This window comes from Periplaneta americana, chromosome 12 (assembly GCF_040183065.1).
Source record: "Periplaneta americana isolate PAMFEO1 chromosome 12, P.americana_PAMFEO1_priV1, whole genome shotgun sequence".
NCBI classification, from domain to species: domain Eukaryota; kingdom Metazoa; phylum Arthropoda; class Insecta; order Blattodea; family Blattidae; genus Periplaneta; species Periplaneta americana.
In genome coordinates this window covers 35,165,547-35,181,199 of record NC_091128.1, presented here as the reverse complement: position 1 = coordinate 35,181,199, position 15,653 = coordinate 35,165,547, and the positions used below count along the sequence as shown (strand labels likewise).

General features: G+C 32.3%; 1 protein-coding gene and 1 long non-coding RNA gene across 7 annotated transcripts in view; both read right to left on the bottom strand.

The window, feature by feature from the left end:
• The window catches only part of LOC138710237 (zinc finger protein ZFP2-like), a 105,651-nt gene that overhangs the window by 67,326 nt on the left and 22,672 nt on the right, over nt 1-15,653 (bottom strand). For all 6 annotated transcript variants that reach the window (XM_069840923.1, XM_069840924.1, XM_069840917.1 and 3 more), the window contains one exon: nt 7,597-7,682. In XM_069840923.1, the coding sequence (XP_069697024.1) occupies nt 7,597-7,682 (86 nt within the window). The remainder of the gene's footprint in view (nt 1-7,596; nt 7,683-15,653) is intronic.
• LOC138710242 (uncharacterized) lies at nt 1,336-4,440 on the bottom strand. Its single transcript, XR_011335190.1, has 3 exons — nt 4,000-4,440; nt 3,778-3,885; nt 1,336-1,535 (listed from the first exon to the last, which is right to left on the bottom strand). It is a non-coding gene; the product is annotated as an uncharacterized lncRNA (long non-coding RNA).

Sequence of the window (15,653 nt, the reverse complement as noted above, 5' to 3'; positions counted from 1 at the left end):
TAATTTATGTGAGAGTTTTTTTTTTTATTATTAGACAGTAACTCTATAATTAAATCAGTAATTTCTAAAAGGACTTTATCCAATCTTTTTGCTAAAATCAATTTAGAACGCTATCATATTCTCACTTGAATACGCCTTTCTGATGATGGGGATTATTCCATGTATTTTATTCAGATTTATGCAGGCTTCACAATATTCACACCACTTCTCAGAGGGCCCTAATCCTGCAGTAAGGCGATTTTTATGGAGATGAGATTTTGAAATAAAGTCCATTCAGAAATTACTGATTCAAATATAAGTTTATTACCAACATTCCACGTTATGCATACTTCAACTTTTTGTTTTACTTTGAATTGACGAAGATGTTAATATATGGACTATAATGGTTTTCAGTGACTTCTATAAATAAGGAAGCATAGAAAGTAATTTGTCACACGGTACAGTATGTATATTAACCTTCTGTATACCAACCTCTAAATGTAGGCCTACACCAATCTGGTTACATGTATACCCCAGAATATGATTGAAAATGAGTACAGGTTTACAAAATGCCCTATGAAAAATTGGTACTATTTCTCTTTTATCGAGGAAACGTTTATATTATAAAGAAATTATCATTAACAGTTCTCTTTTTTCTTTCTAAATAATTTCTTTACAATTTATGCACACCTTTACTGTGTAGTGTCTGAATGGTCATTGCACTCACATGGCATTCTGTACTACACTTCCCATCCCTATTTCTCGGACATATCTTGCATCTCCCAACTTGTGCAGATGGCTAAGGCTGAAGACAACTCTCTTTGTAAATTGTAATTCTCTCGAGTCCATTTTTTTAACATTTCAAAAATGAACTGCACAAACTAAGCTGGGGATACTCACTCAGTGACACAAACAGGTACTGGACTGCTGCAATAATAATAATAATAATAATAATAATAATAATAATAATAATAATAATAATAATAATAATAATTAGAATATTAAAAATTGAGGTGTATATTGCAGGTATAGCAACCCAAGAAACGAATGTATAAGTGATTCATAAGAAATAAAATTGACATGAAATACAAAGTCCACACCAGTGATTTGTGCAGTCAGTTCACATAACTTAGAGTATCTTATATTTTCTTAGATGTTAGAATGAAATAATTTCCAACAAAATGATAATCTTTCAAACTTAAACAATAAAAAAAAAAAACATATAATATAAGAAAGTAATAGTGTGATTGGTGTACACAGTTACATTATGTGGTATACAAAAGTTTAACATTCTCCCTTACTTTTCATTGGATTCTGTCCATGATCATTTAGAATAATAACACAGTATTTCATTTTTTTTTATTTAATTTATTTTGTTCCATAGAAGCTTTAAGATGTGGAACAGGTCAAGAGTTACACAAATTCTTGGCAAGATGAGGTGAGGCCGAGGATTCGCCACATATTACGTAACATTTGCCTTATTGTTGGGGAAAACCTCTGAAAAATCCATCCAGGTAATCAGTCCAAGCAGGAATCTAACCCAAGCCCGAGAGCAGCTGCAAATAGGTATAAAAATAATTAAAATGGTATAAAAAAGTATAAAACGATAGCAAGCAGATCAATTAAATTTTCATGCATAGGCAATTGAATTAAGACGATACCTAGTGAGCAGATTAATTCAATTTAAAGGCATAAACAATTAGTTGAACTACACAATAATTTAGGTATATAGCAAGCAGATTAATTCAATTTACAAGTTTAGATATTTTATCAAACAAATTTAATGAATTATAGCATATAGAATTCATCAGTTAAGCTTATACAAAAATACACAATACATTGCAAGTAGAGTAATTCACTTTACAAGCATTAACAAATATTTGTGTACACCATAACCACTATCCCACAACAAAATGAAGCGTCCAAATTCATGCTGTTCAAATCGCTTCTTAATTCTAATCTCATTGAAAATGCGAGAGTCATGGGCACTTCCTCTTCAACGTGCCACTATATCCAGAATTTGGAAACTTGCATCACTTATAACCTTAAATGAATAAGGTAATATATGTGTTAACTAGCAATTTCATAAAGGAATTTCTATAAAAAATTAAAACTGGTAAAAAAAACTATCATGTGGGTACACAAATGAAAGCTACGAATGTGATTTGTCACTCATATAAGTGAAATGTATCCCTTTTTTTGTGCAATTTGGTAAAAAATTTGAAGTTTTTTAACTAAGCAATAGTTTTTATTCTTAGAGTTTTTTTCATTCTGATATTTAGAGCTGCTAACAGCCTACAGCAGTTGTGTAAGCATGCCACTCTGAAGTTAAGACATCACAATATAAATTGCAACACTTTTATATAATGTGTGTCTCACCCATAACGCAAAAATTAACATTCCAGTAATTAATTTAAATTCTACGCCTATACTTTGGATTTTCTTTATGCTTTGCAAAAGTAACCTAAAACATGTACATGTAGCTAGTTAACCTATAAACTTGAAACATATTTCTATGAATCCATCATTATGATCCCATAATATTTTTCATAGTTTCATCTTCAGCATCACTAAACCGAGAAAGGATGAGGAAATTTCGAGAGAAATTAAAAGCAGATCCTCAGTCTTATCCTGCATATGTAACCTAAAAGAGAGAATGTGATAAGCAAAGAAAAAATGTTACATTCAAGTATGCAAGCAGTACCATATAGTGTTAAAAAAGAAGAGACTGTCTAAAATGGAGTGTAAAAGGAAATACAACAAACTGAAACAACAAATTCTTAAAACACCTGAAAGAAATGAAAACATACCATCTCTAGAGAAATGAAAGTTATAGTTGAAACAGGTCATTTGGCAAGGCTGTAAGTAAAAATAATTACCACTGACCCCATCACAAAAAAGAGCTGTGATAAAAACAGTAACATAAAATGAATTATCAGGTTTCACAAAATATTTGTCTTTTCATAAGTAAGGCCTTCAGTAACATATGAAGCAATAGAAAAGGTGCTGATTTTTTTTATCAAAGAGATGATATTAGTTAAATTTATCTTAGGTTTGCTCATCTATGTATTATGTTGATGTATTGCTTGACCTTCTCGTAATTCTCCAGAAAAGCTACATTGAAGGAGGAACAATAGATCTTTGCTTCACTGACTTCCGTGACATAGGTATATACAGTAGGCCAAATAAACATGTGGTTTTAGTCAGCAGCCACAAATACTTTCAACATAAAAATCGTTTAATAGTTACTTGGGTACTGTTACTTACATACTGTAGTGCACTGTTGTAGCTCCCACACTCCCACTTATTACCAATATAACACCATTTCTCTAATAATTCTCCCTGGACTTCTCGCATGTTATATTAATAATTAGTTAGAAGGAGGGGGGGGGCAACATTGAGGCGATTTTTTATTGTCTTCTTCAGTGTAGCTTTTCTGGAGAATTACAAATTACAAATCTTTTTCTTGTACCATTTAACTGAAATAATGTAATATAATGCATTACTATCTAAAATGTAAATAAAGTTATTAAAAGCTAAACTAGCACTGAGGTGGTTCTCTTCGTACTCTGCTTATACACCTTGCATATACGAATCTGTGATAGATTAGGTTAGATTATTTTTGGCTGTTATAATGCCTTGCATATATGACCAACTGCATCTCTACAAAAATATCTTACAAATTCAACGATTTTCAGTATCGAAATCATCGGAACTACCTCAGCGCTAGTTTCACCAAAATTTCAGCCTAGGTCTACATAACCTCTTACGGGTTGTAATTTCATTTACAGTACGTACCTGAACGTTTAATAGAGAATACCATCCTTTTCGGTTGATATATATTTGTGACAGTTCTCCTCCTACATTTGTTATGGGTATGTGCGTGCCATCTATGGCGCCAATAACCTAAAAATGATGAAATATCACAATAGGCCTACTGTACCAATATGGTACCGGTACAGTACAAATTTCTCTAAGAAAGCATTCACATACAATATTCAAATCATGAAATATAATTACCTGAGGAAATCTTGCGATGTCGTCAAACTTTCTCGCAGTGTTATTCGTTTTTCTTCCCTAGGAAAACATACGTAACGAGGCGCAAGTCCAGTGATTGCTACTGACACATTCGTTATTATACATCTTACAGAAGCCTGACTAATGTTGTATACTTCATATTTTCTAAATATGTCCAATCTCGGTAGTTACGTCTTCCTCCTACGTCTCACATCACGAATTCGACGTACATAACCCACATTCACTGCATCATAACAGCCATCTTGCTAAGCTAGTCAGCCTCTAAACTACCCTACCGGCGGGGGCTAAAATTTAGCCAGCCAAACCCCTCTTAGTACACGTATTATCGCTAACACTAGTTTATGAATACGAAAAACGTTAGTTCGCTGATCATCCACCGGAAGTAGCTATTTAACCCGCTCTAAGAATGTCTATGAATAGGGCCCTACATTTTCAATATGTTTGTAAGAGTTATCATTATAATTCATACAGATAAATATATCCACAGTCATTTGCATGCGTTTCACGCATAGACTATAATATAAGACAACTATTTATTGTAGTTCTCATTGTGCTGACGCTAGTGAATACATTAAATCAAACCTCACCAATATACTTCGTCTGTGCTTCATTTCAGACTGAACAGAAGTTTAACTGCTACTTTATAGCACGAGAAGGAGATGCTAAAAACAAAATCTAGGCTCTAAACAACATGCCTCCTTACCTGGAATCGCACTTTTGCAGTTTCTGGACTGTAAACAAGGGAAAGTAGAACTGCACTACTATAAGTATCATGACTAAGTTGATGATGAAAGTGCAGTAAATGCTGCATAGAGTGGATTTTTGGAGGAAAATGTGTGAGTTTCAACATAAGTGGAATTTAATAAAAGTGCACTAATAAAATGATAGTGTAATAATTACCTAATAAAAATTAGTTTAAATATAAAGATACGAACAGGTGTGGAAGTTAAGGAACTAGAACAAAAATCGAAGAACACTTCACTTGACTCATTCACAAGGTCTCCAGTTTAGGATCCTGACCTTCCGAACAAGGTGACTTTCTTTCAAAGGAAAATATGGTTAAGTACGTAATCTTATATGTTTTCGGATAAATAATCTCATTAGACTGTGACACTTCGAGAATGTGGTAACAACATTACCATGTAAAAATTGAAAGATATAGGGTAAACCATACGATTATTGGCCATTTAAGGAATTTTTTCCTTTGAACATGAATGAAGTGCAGAAATAAAATTATAATTTCCATTTTATTTATTGTAGCCTATTTATTTAATTAAAATATACACTTTCAATGTACCGTACCACTTGGTGAACAAAACGTTATATTTATTTATATTTTCTATGATTTAAAAATACATTGTGAATAACACAGTTATTGACCGGTACTTGGGACAGTCATTGGCCTTGCAAGAAAATAATCAGAAAACACAAGTAAACCAACAATATAGGCTACAATTGAATTACATTTTAAGTGTAGAATCCGCAGAACTCATTAACCAATGTCTCCATCTTAGTGCCAATATCTAATACTTCTTACTCAATTATATAGACAAATTGTTCACAATCTATATTTCTTTCAATCTTGTTTCTGTTAGTTTTCCTTGTTCAACTTCTGATGAGCCCAAGCATTTTGTGTAATCAATCGCAACTGGACCTGCATATGTGGAACCCATTAACTAATATGTCTGTCTTAATGCCAGTATCTAACACTTCTTTCAAAACTGGTGCAAAATTTACTTCAGTGATTGATTCACCTATGTGTTTTGTTTGCCATTGCCTGACAGCTTTCTTCCAGCGAACTTTAAGAGGGTGGAAGAAAACCTTATCAGCTGGCTGTAAAATGAGTGTTTCGTTCGTGTAGAGGCAGATTAGCTCAATATTCAATTCGGATCATTGCTGAAATAACTGAAAGGTTTGGTGAGTTTTATGGCGATCAACAAGTAACAGTCCAGGAACCTTGATGCTATGTTCCAAAAGAAATTGACGCAACACATTTGATAATATATATTAAAAAGAACTCCAGCAACAATCACCCATTACCATTTCTTCCAATATCCCATTCTTCCTGAACTCATGATGTAACTTTTCCAGGGATTCTCTGATATAGTTACATGTAAGTCGATTTGCAGAGAATGTGTTACATTATTGTTAAATTATCCTTTGAAGCACTTCGTTCTACAGGAGACAATTTTCTTATCTTGATTTACAAGAGCTTTTCTTGTGATAGGACAAAATTGAATATTGTCTCATCGCGGTTAAAAATTCTGTTTGGATCAGATGAGACCTCCTGAAACTCGTTATCTTGCAGTATTTCACTAAACCATTCCCATAAGTCCTTCTCACTGACAAAAGAGCTGGCTGATATAACTGATTTACTTTTCCTTTTAAGAGGTATGGGATGACATATAAAAAGCCGCAAAAATTAAAACCCAATAAATTTTTATTTTAGGAAACAATATTTTTGTCTCAAATGTATGCAATATAAATCAGGCCTACGTACTTTTACCCAACCATCTGATCTTCAAATCTCATTTCTTCCTTGGAAAAACTTTTAAACATAATTCCACTATACATCTGAAATTATACCCAAGATTTTTTAAAATTAAAACTGAAGAGTAGCTCGAGGAATGCCATACAACTTCACCGCAGTATGTACAGCAAGGCCATTAATCTGCACTTCATTAATGGCTTTCTCCATCACCTATCATAACGTTTTTTGGGTTGTTTAGGCATCTTGAACAATATTTTCTGTATCTGATTTAAATTCATACAATAATTCGCCAGTGCATATTACAATGATAGGCCAAACGGCCAATCACTGAAAGTAAGCATATTTCATATTACAGTGACTGGCCACATCATTTTCATGCATGATTCCATTTTGTTTTAAGAGAATAACAAGTAAAATAACATTGACTATCATTGATGAACACGAGTCTATATAATACAAGTTCTTATGACATCTTTTAATGACGAAAAATTTATTTTTTGGGAAAGTGTGTTGCTTAACAACATCTACAGAGTTCCTTCGAAATTCAAGAAAATCTGCACATCAAGATATACAAGACATCATTGCTACTAGTACTGATATCTTGCGGAATAAAAACGAAATGTAACCACAAACAAGAATAACAAATGCTGCTACACAACATAAAAAGCAAGAAATGTATTTACAAATAAATGGGAAATTGGAAAATTAATTTCAGTTGGCCAATTACTGTATCGTTTACCCTAACTTGTCACGAAAGAAACATTCAATTCTGACATTGTTTTGGACAACCAATTTCCAGTCTCTGCAATCGTTTTGCAACGTTTGGATGTGGACCTAACCAAAATTTGGCAGACTTTGGATGTGATTCTCCTAACCAGTTAAAAATCTGGTATCGACAGCAATCACTGATGCATACCGCAACTGGTAATGCCCCTCAGGATAGCCCTGTGGATACGTGACCTACTGTCACTAATGACTTACAGGTCCAGTTGATCTCGCAGGGTAGTAACTGAACACTAATTGATTACAAAGAGCATACATAAATGAGTAGACAGAACATTAATTATTATAATTATCTTTTAACTTACATCATCTGAAGGATCATCTGTATCTCTGCTTGACTGTACAGCCAGAGGGTCGACTTCGAATTCTGTCTTGATTACATCCATTGCAACTGAAAAAACGGTATCAGATAATTAGATAATTCTACACAGAAGCTACACTGATGCTGCAAGTTTCTCCACTCCAAGAAGCATTCTGGTGATGGGAAGAAGAGGGGTTATAGGGTGAAAGAAAAACACACAGTGGGGAGAATGGCAGGTAGTTGTACATCACATGAGTGTGACAGATTAATATAAATATCAGTAGGTGGTGGGATGATACAATTCGTTGAAATATTTACCTCACAAGAGGCTCTTCAGTCTTCTTCTTCTCTACTCTCTCTAGTTCTCTTCATATGCTCTGCTTCCTTTTCAGTCTCCATCACATCTCACCTTTCTACTATGTCCGTAGTACACTATTCTATGTTCATTAGTTCCTATACTTATATTTCCTAATAAAATTACAGCATACCTTATGAGTATTGCCCAGAAGTTCTTGCACTTGCATACTTCTTCTTGGATGGTATAACTACTGTCCGTTACTCAGGAGAAGACGAGGGGGAAGAATGTGACTTTCTTGACTATCGCTGTTGATTATTATAAACATCGCTCAGATAAGCATCCCAGTATCCAGGTTATTACTCGTGCAGGAAACATGAGTAACAATGCGTATGGAAATTAAAGCTAAGTTGAACAGAAGGAGACCTAATGTTTCCACTTACTACATTACAAATATTGACGTATTGTCGTACGTTATCTGTTCACATCCCTTTCCCCTCAGTCTGCTCTCATCTTCTCCTGAGTCACCGACAGTATATGCTTACACATTATCTATAAACATCAGCAATAAACATCACGTCCTAGCTCACTGAATTGCATGCCTCCATTAAGAAAATTTCTATTAAATGCCCATCGAAGAATTCAGTGATTTACATCAATAGCACCTAATACTGTTTTCCACCTCCACAAGTTTCAACCCAATGGGAAACATGATTCATACATCAAGCTCAGCATCTACAAGGAGAAAGAGGTGCTTAATTCAATGGACTCGAATAATGCTGCACACTGAATAAAGGTGAATGTTTCGTAAAAGACGTGTATTTTTCCCTGGGCCAAAATTACAATAATAATGGAATAAAAGTTACAATTTCAACTTTTCAAATTCCTGATAAAATGGTTTCGGTAATTCTGCACGAGAGTCATTCCATGTCAAACCGAAACATGACAACTTAGTATCTGCTCCAGTTTCTTTATGCATTCTCTAGATTAAATTAAATAACCCTTCTGTATTCTTTTCGGGTGGACACAATTATTTAATCATTTATTAAATTATATAATTTAATCACTTATTAAATTATATATGTATCTATTTGTAAATTTGCGTGCAACTTAATACGAAACTCGTTATTTTCAAGATTCTATAAATCGTAGACATTCCGTGTTGATATTATAAAGTGCAAGAATTGGACTACTACCATACCGTATTTACGCGAATCTAATGCAAACCCCAAACCTGAAACTTAAAATCATGAGAAAAGAGTTTGTTTTGAATGTTATGCGCATCAATGACAGGATAAACGGTATTTATTTCAATTTATATTTAATACAACAATGGTTCTGTACGTAAACTATCAGAACACAGAATTTATACAATTATTGGACTATTTTCACATGAAATACGGTGAGTAAACATTTCACTCACCACTATTCACTAATGCTTTCATCACTGGACTCCTCGGAGATGTCTACATCAGTAGATTCATTTCCTCTTTCCTCATCATCCTCGTCGTTCCAGAGCACGTCATCTTCGCTGCTGTCCAAAGCATTTGAAATGCAGCACTTCTTGAATGCTTTTACAATCATTCAAACGCTCTATGCGACAATAGGCCAATGAATAAATAACGGTAAATGAATAAAGACTGTAACGAAGTCGAGAATCGTAGCAATGAGTTATGACGTAACAAACGATAAAATATTTTAATTTCGTTACCAGCGAACTACCTACGGAATGGACGGCGACTCGTGATATTTTTTTGTATGTGGGATATGAGATTGACGACTGATGACCAAGATAGAAACAAATATTACTAATAGCTTATAATAATAATAAAATAATAATAATAATAATAATAACAATAATAATAATAATAATAATAATAATAATAATAAAAGCAATAATGTGCCTGAGCACGAGCTTTTGGTCTTTCGGGCTGCAATGCCTAATGTAGTGTAAACCTTGTGTATTAAATAAATAAATTTGAAATTTGATGACGATGATGATAATAATAATAATAATAATAATAATAATAATAATAGAGCATACAAAATCAATAGAAGTAGGCCTCTGTTAGTCTTTGACTCACCATTCTGGAGCTGGCAATTAATTTTAGTGAAGTTCGATTCTTCTCCCCTTTTTAGTTGCGAAGATGGCTCCTAACCCATTGTACTGCCCGATATTTACAGATGCTCCTTCGTACGTTTGCGCAATTAATTTCTTGCTACAATTAAATTCTTCTAAATGACCAAATACAACTTCAGATATTCTTTCAATTGTCCTGTCATCTGAAAGTTCTGATAATTTTTGTATTTATTACAGCTTATTTTATTTTTTCTTAATTGTATTTTTTATTCATTATATTTTTTATATTATATCATTTTAAATGATTCATTATTTCGTTTATTCTTTTCTTTTAAAATGACAAATGAACTGCATTTAAGAAGGTACAAGGATACTTGAAAGTTCTTGTTCTAATCTCTGACATGGTCTCCACTACTCAGAAAGAAGGGTCGTAGTATTATGATATGCGGTCATATCCTCAAATGAGGTTAAAGACGAGCCATACACTGCTCTCCGCACCCTCAGTGCTAGAAAAAACCGTTTGCTGTAAGATATTTGGATGGTTCCTCGGAAATTATTTCTGAGCTGTGCAGTGGCGACAGCTTATCACAGAAAGTGGAAGCTTAAAGAAAATTATTACGTCGGGTCGCACTGCAAATCAAAATCTGTAATTAAAATGTTTCAATCCTCGGAGGCACGAAATTAAATTGTAGGATCATACTCATATCCTTCATAGAGGTATCACCATTGTTTGCATTCGAATCTAATGCGCACTCCAATTTTGAATACTAATTTGGACAAAAAAAGGTGAGCATTAGATTAAATACGGTTTATGCTATTTTTTAAGTTTCAATCAAAACACAAAACGGACCTCTTTTAGGAGGCTGTATTTTTAAAATGTGTTTTTATATAGCAGGAATTTATCTCTAAAAAAAAAAAAAAAAAAAAAAAAAAAGGAAAAAATAACATTATATTCTTTAAAATGTTTTACGTAGAACTATGCTGGTATCAAAATGATATTCGAACAAGAAGTAACTATAGAAATAATTGACTGATGGCATGTTCAGGTGGAAGGCTCGGATTGAGTGAAATCTGTTCTAGTCAGAGAAAGAGGGAGTGAAGAGGAGGCTACTTGTCAACGAAAAGCACGTTATCAGTGGTGCGTTGTTACTATAAGATAACCTCTAGGTTTAGAAATGCGTAATGACCCCTTAGAAATTCAACAGTTGCCTTAAGGTCATTTAATACTTTCGAAGTATAGTCTTGTGTTGTGTGCATATGTAAAATAATAATGTTTTTCAGTCAAGTCTGCAGCTGTAATAAAATAGGCCTAGTACTGGTACCAGGGAGCTTTGCAAAAAGTTTATTATTATTAATATAATAATAATAATAATAATAATAATAATAATAATAATAATAATTTGTTTTCCTGGTAGGATGAACCATTACAATGAATAATCATATTTCCAAGACGATTTAAATGTGAATTTACACTGAATGACGTATCATTAGAACAAGAGTTTTCTCTTTAATAGTTGTTGTGTTGAGATTCATTGCCACTGATACTTCAATACACTAAATAAAACAAACCAAGTAGAAAAAATTTTCAGAATATATAGGCTTAAGCACACAGGTAAAGAATCGAATAAAAGGGTGAGATATTGTATGTGGGCTTAAGTGCAGGTAAATACTTTTATTATTATTATTATTATTATTATTATTATTATTATTATTATTACTACTACTACAAATACTACTATTATTATTTTGTTATTTCAATTCTTTAATTTGTACCATAGTTGTTCATTTTAATGTATTAATTGTATCACTGTGCTGGACTTTTATTGGCCAATGGCTGTTGTCCAGCACATAAATATCAATAAATAAAAATAGTTAAATAAAAATTTATTATTATTATTATTATTATTATTATTATTATTATTATTATTATTTCTTGAAAAAATCTTGATACTCGTAATTTGAGTATAGTAATCCTCGGTGATTTCAATACTCTGGGTATGGACTGGTCAACTGGTTTTAATCTTAATGACACTCATTATTACTCTAAAATTAAGTTTAAGGATTTATATTCCTCGACTTGCCTTCTTGGATTAAATCAAATTAACTCTACTGTTACTAGTAAAAATCTTCTTGATTTGGTTATTACTAATGCCAATAATAGTATAGTTAAACTTGCCGATCACTCTCTAGTTTTAGAGGATATTTATCATCCATCTATCTCTATTCATATTGAAGTAAATATATCGTTACAGGTACACTGTCATATTAGTTGATATTTAAATTATTCTCAAGGTGATCATCTGAATCTTTATTCTATTCTTTACAATTATGATTGGGCTAGCATATATCAGACTTCTGATGTAAACACTGCTGCAAATTCCTTGTATAAAATTGTAAACAATGCTATATCTCTTTGTTAAAAAGTCGCACAAACCTAAATGGTTTTCAAACAAATTACGTCAGCTTATTAAGAAAAAAAAAAGCTCATAAAATCACAAAAAATATAAAACAGATCATCATTATCAAATTTTTTCTAATATTAGAAAACAAGTCAAAGCCATGATTAAATCCGATAAATGCAAATGGTTACAATCAATTGATGATAATCTAAAGCAAGAACCAAATAAATTTTGGAAATATGTTGAAGCTTTTCGAAAAACTAATACCAATCTCACTGAATTAATAATAAATGGCGTTCCCATCACTGATCAAAAAGAAATTGCAAATGCATTTGCTAGTCAATTTAAATCTGGTCAACAAAATTATAACTCTAATCTCATTACTTATGATTCTAATAATACTGACTGTTTGTCCCTGTCTAAAATTACATTCGACGAAGTAACTAAAGCCTAATAAATCTAAAGGTACTGACAGCATTCCTAATTTTATAATTGAAGGTTGCTCTAATATTCTCATACCCGTTTTAACTTTTTTATTCAATCTTAGTTTAAAAACAGGAATCTATCCTTCACTTCGGAAAGAAGCATCTATTATCCCAGTTTTTAAAAATGGTAATAAAAATAGTGTTACTAATTATGGACATGGATTTACTACAGGGAAATCTACTACTACTAATTTAGTTTCCTATCTCAATCTCATAATGCCTGCAGTTGAAACTCAAGTTCAAATTTACTCAATTTATTTTGATTTTAGCAAAGCATTTGATGTTGTTCCTCACAAAATTTTATTAAATAAATTAAGTAATTTTGATCTCTCCAGTAACTACGTTAATTGGTTTGAAAATTATTTAACAGATAGTCAATCTTGTGTTCGACTAAGTAATTCTCTCTCAGTTCCATTTAACAGTTTATGTGGAGTTGCTCAAGGGTCTACCTTCGAACCTCTCTTATTTTTATTAATTATAAATGATATAAGTAAAAGAATAAGTTCTAGTTGCCTTTTATTTGCGGATGACCTCAGAAACTTTCGTAAAATTGTTTACCTGATTGTCAAATTCTACAAAATGACATTGATTCAATTTCACGATGGTCTGTTGACAATAGAATGAAAATTAATCAATCCAAAACTTTTGTCATTTCCTTCTCACGGAAAACTACTTCTCTAAAATTTAATTATTCTCTTAGTAATGTCATAATTACTAAGAAAGATTGTATTAGAGATCTTGGAGGCTTATTTGATTCTAAACTATATTTCCATGATCATGTGCAATATATTTATACCTATTCATTAAGAATGCTTGGTCTAATTAGATCTATACCAGTAACTTATTCTTTTTCTACTCCTATGTGTCTATTAATTTTATACTTTACATTGGTTAGATCCAAGCTTGAATATGCATCTGTTGTATCGAACTCCATTACTTCCACTGACTCGGCTAAATTGGAGAATATTCAAAGAAAATTTATTTCCTTGTGTTCTTAGAGATTTTTACGAAATTCCAAATATAAATATGAGATTAACTGCAAATATTTTAATTGCTGTAGTTTATTTGCCAGACGTCAGGATCTTGATTATTTATTTTTTTGTAAAGTCATTAAGGGTGATATTGATTGTGAATCATTCATAAGCAGTATCAGTATTCGTTTCAGATTTCATAAACTTTTTTATAATAGAAATTCTAAATCTCTTTCTCCTGTCTGCAATGTATAAAATATGCTAATTTGCATGGATTGAACTTGGATCCATTAACGTGTAGTATATACTTTTTGAGTTTTATGTCAGTTGTTATTAATTTATGCCTTTTGTTTAGATATGTATTATAATATTCTCGTCATCTTGTATATCTCTATTATACTATTTACCATGCTTCATTTATATGTTTCCATTCTTTCATTTGCAATTATCTTCTCATTTAACTCCCATTATTTTAATACTTATTTCATTGTACTTTTATTGTAATTTATATCACTGCTATTGTTTTTGTTATCGTCTGAACTGTAATTTGCCACTGGCTGTTGTACAGCACATTAAATATAAGTAAATAAACTGCTGCTGTCGCCGCCACCACCACCACCACCATCACCACTACTACTACTGTTATTACCGCACTGCCATTATGCATAACTACTACTAATCCATACTTACAAAATACAAATTTGAATAAGACCCAATTAACACAATTATTGTTTTAAAAAGTGGAGAAAAAAAAAAAAAAAAAGAATCAGGGTACTGCCTGGTTGCAGAAAAAAGTACCAGGGCGGTGCTCTGGCCCACAATGGCACAACTGCAACCCTGTTAACAAGCTAAAGTACCGAATTACTTAACAACTGCACTCTTTTGTTCCAGCATCAGTATCTCAGGCCACATTAAAACAATTATTCATTTCAAAGCGAGGAGAGTGTGGTGGACATTTCAAACTATTTGACTGGCAAGTGATTATAATTTTGAAAGCAGTGTGGCACAAAAAGTATTAACAGTTTTTACTAAAGACTACACATTTTAACGAATGATTGTAATCTTAATTAAGTATAAGGCAGCATATTGAGTTCGTGTACAATAAGATAATGAATGTGATAGACAGATCATTGTCAGTGATAAATGGCTTATTCGTACCTACGCATCCAGAACTTTGACTCTGTACACACAGTGGCACAACACCACAATGCAGCAGTACTACTCGCATACAGCCAGCCAATTCACGACACATGACTTGGTAACTTATTCAATTTCTCAGTACCTATTAAGGATACCCCTTTGATTTTTTCTAGGATTGTATGAGTATCTTCGAGATAGTCATGGATTTTTTTTTCTTTTTTTTTTTTTTTCTTTTTTTTTTTTTTTTTTTTTTTAAGCCAATTTCTGGCACTGAAAATAATGTTTACAATACTGTGTTTTGTAAAAATAGTAAATATTAAAAGAATTACTTTCTGTTTTACGTGTGAACGAAGTGCTTATTTTAACCTTCAAAATGAGCCAAAGTTCGTAAATCTCTTGACGATTAGTACCAGAAATATACATAATGAACTACAATGATAAGCACAATATTTCAGGAACTTCAATACTTTCTAGTTACTAAAATAATCAAAAGGGAGACTAATAAAAAAACACGAATTTCATTTTTCCACTCCTAGAATATGTAAATTTGATTTCAGCGAAATCGGGCACATGAGGGTAAAATTTTCTTTAACTTTGTGTGATTTGACATGGAATGACACATGAGAGCGCTACCAAAGGATGGTGACAACAATGACCTTCTACCAGGATAGCATGAGAGAGGGGATGTGCC